Source organism: Panthera onca, chromosome A1, assembly GCF_046562875.1.
Source record: "Panthera onca isolate mPanOnc1 chromosome A1, mPanOnc1 haplotype 2, whole genome shotgun sequence".
NCBI lineage: Eukaryota > Metazoa > Chordata > Mammalia > Carnivora > Felidae > Panthera > Panthera onca.
In genome coordinates this window covers 28758673-28767376 of record NC_138339.1, presented here as the reverse complement: position 1 = coordinate 28767376, position 8704 = coordinate 28758673, and the positions used below count along the sequence as shown (strand labels likewise).

Here is an 8704-nt window from a genome sequence, read left to right as displayed (position 1 = left end):
TTCAGAATTATAGACTTAACCTTTAGAGGTTCAGTCCTTCAGGTCAATACTTGGCCATCCACCCAGGGGTGCTAAACATTTTGGGACACTAGCACTTTCACCGTAAGTTACTTTCCTAAGAAACTTCCTGAGCAATAAGTGTAGGTCATTTTCATTTGGGAATAAGCTTCTGGGATTTTGACATTGGAACACTTAAAGAGATTTAAGGAGGTACCTGGGGAAATGGGGCAGGGGGATGACAGTAGGAGGTCAATAGTGCAATTAAGAGGTGGGAAAATTTGGGGAAAGGTCCCTAAAATGTAGATAGGTCTGAGTCATCTTGGAAGTGACTTCCTAAGGTTCAGAGTATCTTCTCTGCAGGGAGTGTGGTGATTACTCAGACAGAGAAGGGTTAAGGAGAGCTCACTAACCCCTCCTTCCTGCTGCTTCTGGTTAGGGAGGGTGAAGACCAAATAGCCAGTGGAGCAAGCACCCAGGAGGAGGAGCAGAAAGGCCAGAAGCTATAAACAGAAAAGAAAACAGAACCCATCTCTCACTTCTTCCCAAGCTTCCTACCAGAGCATTTCCTTGGCTGCCAGTGCAAAGCTTGTCCCCAAGGCATACAGGTCGCTGTGAGGGACTCAGAGAAGCAGAGCACAGGGCTCTGGGCACAAGGCTGGGATCTGCAGCTGGTACAGGAGGGAGCATGACAGGCCAGCGGGCGCTGCTGCTAGCTGGCTTTCTTCTGTCTCGGTTCCTGCTCCCAGAGGCCGCCAAAATCCTGACTGTATCCTCACTGGGTGAGTGCTGGCAACAGAATCAGACACAGGCGCATCCCAGATGCTCAATCTAGCCCTTCTTCATAGGTCATTCTTTGTGGTTTCCCAGAGCTTGTTTGGATCCCAGGATAGAGGAGGGAGAGGTGGAAAGGCAGGGGGTTCACAGAGGGGTCCCCACTGCTGGTGTGGGGAAGCTAGTTCTGGAAAAAGCAATGGTTTTCTTTCCTCTTTTTTACCTTTTCTCGTGGTGTGTCCTATTCTGCATTGCTGGGGCCAGAATTTCGATCTAATGCTGACCTGGAGACCTTGAGCTGCCTACTCCTGGGTGCAGCCGGGATTTTCAGAGGCACACCTTAAAAGTCTGAGGGTGCTGTAGTTACCAATAGAAAGTGGAAGGTGAGGTCACTTTCAGGCTCTTGCAGGCCAAGGAAAGGGACTCCTGGGGGTAGCAGCACAAACGGGGCCTGTTTCACTAATAGGAAACCTGGAAACTGGGCAGAGAAAATCAATTGGGAACAGGTCTCTCTTTTGCCCTTGCTGCTAAAAGGTTTTGAAGAACAGTAAAACAGTTAATTCTGTGTGAACCCAGTTGTAATGCCTTTACTTTTGCTGCAAAGGGAACAGAAATGGAACAGGAACATTTATCAGGATAAAGAGGCATCATAAAATGGAGTTCCCCCAAGATATTTTTTTTGATCCATTCTGACAGGATACGGGGCTCCTGGGGTCACTCTTAGATCCCCAAGAATCTGGGGATCGTGGGCTAGAAGAAACCATTGAGGTCATCTAATTGGGCATCTCCCTTTTATTTCCTGACAGGGAACCTAAGGGTCAGGGAAATGAGGGGCCTTTTGCAAGAGCACACCAGACCTCCCTGATGTCACACACCTGGACTTAACCTACTGTTTCTTACCTCAAACCTGTCCTCTTCCCCAGACTCTATGCTGTACAGTGGGGATTCCTAAAAATAAGTATTGAAAAAACTCTGTTTTCCATTTTAAATCTATTTTTAATGATAGTTAAAGGCAACAGAAAAAAAGAATTGCCCCACCTCTTGAAATTGCATGTCCTCTGGACTCTGAGAGGGGGCAGGTGTTCTTTGGAGGTGTTGGAAACCCTGCCTCTGCCCCAGAATGCACTGGGATCACCATGGTCCTCAGGAATGGCTGCCTCTGCAGGAAACCTTCTCCCCTGCATCCATTTCTTACAGGGGTTAAAGGTGAGCCAAAGAAGGCATCTAAGGGTGTAGGGTTTGTGCTTTTATGTAATCTGTGTTACATCAGGCAACACAAGTATAGATATAAAAAACTAGAATGATTTCCACAGATATACACCATTACTGTAGTCCTACATTCATCTGTCCTGACCCAATCATCATGAGATCATTGTCTTCCAAACAACCCCCACTTTCCAACATAGGCAAATTCTACTCCTTGACCCATAGATTCAAGCAAACTGCTCCATGATATTACATGGTTTTAGACATTGGTGTGATAATCTGTACCTCCACAGAGAATCACACTTCTATTTCCTTAGGATCCCAGGATTTTCCTATGTTGGGTGATGTCCCAGTTTTTTTTTTTTTTTTTTTTTTTTAAATTTTTTTTCAACGTTTTTTATTTATTTTTGGGACAGAGAGAGACAGAGCATGAACAGGGGAGGGGCAGAGAGAGAGGGAGACAGAATCGGAAACAGGCTCCAGGCTCCGAGCCATCAGCCCAGAGCCTGACGCGGGGCTCGAACTCACGGACCGCGAGATCGTGACCTGGCTGAAGTCGGACGCTTAACCGACTGCGCCACCCAGGCGCCCCATGTCCCAGTTTTATATACATACAGGATCCTACAGTTCTACCCAAAGGGCCCATAGTTATCCTGAATGCTTTAATTTGATGTTTAGTAAAATGCAGGACCCAACTGAGGAACATCCTGCCAAATATATTTGAATCTGAAGAATCTTGGCTCTGAGCAGTGGCTCTATCCACTTCTGCTTCTGTGGCTTGGACTGATATTCATGTTCCCATGTTTCTGGCTTTCATGTTAACATAAATTTCCAGACAGAAGGATTCCAGAAATAGCTTTGATTGATTGTCCTTTAGAAACCCATTATTCTCACATATATAGTCTTGTGCCAAAATTTTCCACAAATTTCCTTTCCTAAAGGACACAGTACCTCCATAAAGGCAGCCTAAATTGCAGCATGTGCCTAGGATTGGGAACTCCTTTAGGCTTAAGCATAGAGAAGGTCATCTCACTGGCATGGAGATCTTGAAGTGCAAAAAGGAATCTTTCATGTAAGATTGCTACAAATTAAGACTTGGTCAGAAAGAAGGAGGGTATCTGGTCTGGGGTTTACCCAAAATGAAACCAAAGGACTAAAATAACTCATCTTCTACTGACCACCAACTCTCTGCTACCTTATCCTGGATCTCCAGATCCCCCACATCAATTTCAGACCCTCTGTTCTCACCTTTACAAAAATAAATTTTGTATTATTCCTAGGTGGAAGCCACTATCTACTGCTGGACCGGGTATCTCAGATTCTTCAAGATCATGGTCATAATGTCACCATGCTTCTTTACGGAAGAGATTATTTAATCCCAAGTAAGTTTTTTTCTGGTAGTTATTAAATTTATCTATCCCATTAAAGGATATACAATGTCTTTTGTTTGTTTGTTTTGTTTTTTTTAATATATGAAATTTATTGTCAAATAAATTGTTTTGACAATTTGTCAAATTTATTTGACAATAAATCTTTTCCCATTCTGTTGGTTGCCTTTTAGTTTTGTTGTTGTTTCCTTTGCTGTACAGAAGCTTTTTATCTTCATAAGGTCCCAGTAGTTCATTTTTGCTTTTAATTCCCTTGCCTTTGGGGATGTGTCAAGTAAGAAATTGCTATGACTGAGGTCAGAGAGGTCTTTTCCTGCTTTCTCCTCTAGGGTTTTGATGGTCTCCTGTCTCACATTCAGGTCCTTTATCCATTTTGAGTTTATTTTTGTGAATGGTGTGAGAAAGTGGTCTAGTTTCAATCTTCTGCATGTTGCTGTCCAGTTCTCCCAGCACCATTTGTTAAAGAGACTGTCTTTTTTCCATTGGATGTTCTTTCCTGCTTTGTCAAAGATGAGTTGGCCATACGTTTGTGGGTCTAGTTCTGGGGTTTCTATTCTCTTCCATTGGTCTATGTGTCTGTTTTTGTGCCAATACCATGCTGTCTTGATGATGACAGCTTTGTAGTAGAGGCTAAAGTCTGGGATTGTGATGCCTCCTGCTTTGGTCTTCTTCAAAATTACTTTGGCTATTCAGGGCCGTTTGTGGTTCCATATGAATTTTAAGATTGCTTGTTCTAGTTTTGAGAAGAATGCTGGTGCAATTTTGATTGGGATTGCATTGAATGTGTACATAGCTTTGGGTAGTATTGACATTTTGACAGTATTTATTCTTCCAATCCATGAGCACAGAATGTTTATCCATTTCTTTATATCTTCTTCAATTTCCTTCATTAGCTTTCTATACTTTTCAGCATACAGATCTTTTACATATTTGGCTAGATTTATCCCTAGGTATTTTATGCTTCTTGGTGCAATTGTGAATGGGATCAGTTTCTTTATTTGTCTTTCTGTTGCTTCATTGTTAGTGTATAAGAATGCAACTGATTTCTGTACATTGATTTTGTATCCTGCGACTTTGCTGAATTCATGTATCAGTTCTAGCAGACTTTTGGTGGAGTCTATCGGATTTTCCATGTATAATATCATGTCATCTGCAAAAAGTGAAAGCTTGACTTCATCTTTGCCAATTTTGATGCCTTTGATTTCCTTTTGTTGTCTGATTGCTGATGCTAGCACTTCCAACACTATGTTAAACAACAGCGGTGAGAGTGGACATCCCTGTCGTGTTCCTGATCTCAGGGAAAAAGCTCTCAGTTTTTCCCCATTGAGGATGATGTTAGCTGTGGGCTTTTCACAAATGGCTTTCATGATCTTTAAGTATGTTCCTTCTATCCCGACTTTCTCGAGGGTTTTTATTAAGAAAGTTGCTGAATTTTGTCAAATGCCTTTTCTGCATCGATTGACAGGATCATATGGTTCTTATCTTTACTTTTATTAATGTGATGTATCACGTTGATTGATTTGCGAATGTTGAAACAGCCTTGCATCCCAGGAATGAATCCCACTTGATCATGGTGAATAATTCTTTTTATAAGCTGTTGAATTCGATTTGCTAGTATCTTATTGAGAATTTTTGCGTGCATATTCATCAGGAATATTGGCCTGTAGTTCTCTTTTTTTACTGGGTCTCTGTCTGGTTTAGGAATCAAAGTAATACTGGCTTCATAGAATGACTCTGGAAGTTTTCCTTCCCTTTCTATTTTTTGGAATAGCTTGAGAAGGATAGGTATTATCTCTGCTTTAAACGTCTGGTAGAACTCCCCTGGGAAGCCATCTGGTCCTGGACTCTTATTTGTTGGGAGATTTTTGATGACTGATTCAATTTCTTTGCTGGTTATGGGTCTGTTAAAGCTTTCTAATTCCTCCTGATTGAGTTTTGGAAGCGTGTGGGTGTTTAGGAATTTGTCCATTGCTTCCAGGTTGTCCAGTTTGTTGGCATATAGTTTTTCATAGTATTCCCTGATAATTGCTTGTATCTCTGAAGGATTGGTTGTAATAATTCCATTTTCATTCATTATTTTATCTATTTGGGTCATCTCCCTTTTCTTTTTGAGAAGCCTGGCTAGAGGTTTATCAATTTTGTTTATTTTTTCAAAAAACCAACTCTTGGTTTCGTTGATCTGCTCTACAGTTTATTTAGATTCTATATTGTTTATTTCTGCTCTGATCTTTATTATTTCTCTTCTTCTGCTGGGTTTAGGCTGTCTTTGCTGTTCTGCTCTATTTCCTTTAGGTGTGCTGTTAGATTTTGTATTTGGGATTTTTCTTGTTTCTTGAGATAGTCCTGGATTGCAATGTATTTTCCTCTCAGGACTGCCTCTGCTGCATCCCAAAGCATTTGGATTGTTGTATTTTCATTTTCGTTTGTTTCCATATATTTTTAAATTTCTTCTCTAATTGCCTGGTTGACCCACTCATTCTTTAGTAGGGTGTTCTTTAACCTCCATGCTTTTGGAGGTTTTCCAGACTTTTTCCTGTGGTTGATTTCAAGCTTCATAGCATTGTGGTCTGAAAGTATGCATGGTATGATTTCAATTCTTGTATACTTATGAAGGGCTGTTTTGTGACCCAGTATGTGATCTATCTTGGAGAATGTTCCATGTGCACTCGAGAAGAAAGTATATTCTGTTGCTTTGGGATGCAGAGTTCTAAATATATCTGTCAAGTCCATCTGATCCAAGGCATCATTCAGGGCCCTTGTTTCTTTATTGACCGTGTGTCTAGATGATGTATCCATTTCTGTAAGTGGAGTGTTAAAGTCCCCTGCAATTACCACATTCTTATCAATAAGGTTGCTTATGTTTGTGAGTAATTGTTTTATATATTTGGGGGCTCCCGTATTCGGCACATAGACATTTATAATTTTAGCTCTTCCTGATGGATAGACCCTGTGATTATTATATAATGCCCTTCTTCATCTCTTGTTACAGCCTTTAATTTAAAGTCTAGTTTGTCTGATAGAAGTATGACTACTCCAGTCCTCTTTTGACTTCCAGGGGCATGATACATAGTTCTCCATCCCCTCACTCTCAATCTGAAGGTGTCCTCAGGTCTAAAATGAGTCTCTTGTAGACAGCAAATAGATGGGTCTTGTTTTTGTATCCATTCTGATACCCTATGTCTTTTGGTTGGCGCATTTAGTCCGTTTACATTCAGTGTTATTATAGGAAGATATGGGTTTAGAATCATTGTGATGTCTGTAGGTTTCATGCTTGTAGCGATGTCTCTGATACTTTGTCTCACAGGATCCCCCTTAGGATCTCTTGTAGGGCTGGTTTAGTGGTGATGAATTCCTTCAGTTTTTGATTGCTTGGGAAGACCTTTATCTCTCCTTCTGTTCTAAATGACAGACTTGCTGGATAAAGGATTCTCGGCTGCATACTTTTTCTGTTCATCACATTGAAGATCTCCTGCCATTCCTTTCTGGCCTGCCAAGTTTCAGTAGAGAGATCAGTCACGAGTCTTATAGGTCTCCCTTTGTATGTTAGAGCACGTTTATCCTAGCTGCTTTCAGAATTTTCTCTTTATCCTTGTATTTTGCCGGTTTCACTATGATACGTCGTGCAGAAGATCGATTCAAGTTACGTCTGAAGGGAGTTCTCTGTGCCTCTTGGATTTCAATGCCTCTTTCCTTCCCCAGATCCGGGAAGTTCTCAGCTATGATTTCTTCAATTACACCTTCAGCACCTCTCCCTCTCTCTTCCTCCTCTGGAATACCAATTTTGCGTAGATTATTTCTCTTTAGTGCATCACTTAGTTCTCTAATTTTCCCCTCATATTCCTGGATTTTTTTTATCTCTCTTTTTCTCAGCTTCTTCTTTTTCCACAATTTTATCTTCTAGTTCATGTATTCTCTCCTCTGCCTCTTCAATCCGAGCCGTGGTCATCTCCATTTTATTTTGCAGCTCATTAATAGCATTTTTTAGCTCCTTCTGGCTGTTCCTTAGTCCCTTGATCTCTGTAGCAATAGATTCTCTGCTGTCCTCTATACTGTTTTCAAGCCCAGCGATTAATTTTATGACTATTATTCTAAATTCACTTTATATTGTTTAAATCGTTTTTGATCAGTTCATTAGCTGTCGCTATTTTCTGGACGTTTTTTTGAGGAAATTCTTCCGTTTCATCATTTTGGATAGTCCCTGGAGTGGTGCGAGACTGTGGGGCACTTCCCCTGTGCTGTCTTGAATAGCTTGCGTTGGTGGGCGGGGCCGCAGTCAGACCTGATGTCTGCCCCCAGCCCACCGCTGGGGCCACAGTCAGACTGGTGTGTGCCTTCTCTTCCCCTCTCCTAGGGGCAGGATTCACTGTGGGGTGGCATGGTCCATCTGGGCTACTTGCACACTGCCAGGCTTGTGGTGCTGGGGATCTGGCATATTAGCTGGGATGGATCGGCAAGGTGCACAGGGGTGGGAGGGGGAGGGTCAGCTCGCTTTTCCTTCGGATATCCGCTTCGGGAGGGGCCCTGCCGCACGGAGAGGGAGTCAGACCTGCCGGAGGCATGGATCCGCAGAAGCACAGTGTTCGGTGTTTGCATGGTGCAAGCAAATTCCCTGGCAGGAACTGGTTTCCTTTGGGATTTTGGCTGGGGGATGGGCGAGGGAGATGGCACTGGCGAGCACCTTTGTTTCCCACCAAGCTTGGCTCTGTTGTCCGGAGCTCAACAACTCTCCCTGCTGTTGTCCTCCAGCCTTCCCGCTCTCTGAGCAGAGCTGTTAACTTATAACCTTCCAGATATTAAGTCCCGCTTGCTTTCAGAACACACTCCGTCCATCCCCTCCGCTTTTGCAAGCCAGACTGGGGGTCTCTGCATGGCCAGTGGGCTGCCCCTCTGCCCCGGCTCCCTCCTTCCAGTCCGTGTAGCGGGCATCGCCTCTCTGCCCTTCCTACCCTCTTCCGTGGACCTCTTGTCTACACTTGGCTCTGGAGAATCCATTCTGCTAGTCTTCTGGTGGTTTTCTGGGTTATTTAGGCAGGTGTGGGTGGAATCTAAGTGATCTGCAGGACGCGGTGAGCTCAGCGTCCTCCTACGCCGCCATCTTCCCAGAAGCCTCCCTGTCTTTTGTATAACACTGCTTAGCACAAAATCTTTTTTTAATCTAGTTGTATTTAAAGATGGGAAAATGTGTGTGTGTGTGTGTGTGTGTGTGTGTGTGCATGTCATGTCCAATGCTGGATATCTTATTAGACTGTGTAGACCTGACCTCCACAATGCCACATCTATATATTTTACCTCCTGTTCTGGTTATTTTATCCATTATTAGCATGGAATATGAAATATTC

At 42.8% G+C, this 8704-nt stretch overlaps 1 protein-coding gene across 2 annotated transcripts in view; it reads left to right on the top strand.

Annotated features, from left to right (window-relative positions):
• The first annotated feature begins 220 nt into the window (after positions 1–220).
• LOC132680741 (UDP-glucuronosyltransferase 3A2-like) overlaps positions 221–8704 on the top strand; it is a 33384-nt gene continuing 24900 nt past the window's right edge. Inside the window, exons 1-2 of one of the 2 annotated variants that reach the window (XM_078444867.1) lie at positions 221–779; positions 3258–3359. In XM_078444867.1, the coding sequence (XP_078300993.1) occupies positions 686–779; positions 3258–3359 (196 nt within the window). In that variant the 5' untranslated portion in view covers positions 221–685. The remainder of the gene's footprint in view (positions 780–3257; positions 3360–8704) is intronic. The other variant, XM_078444875.1, reaches the window with a different exon arrangement.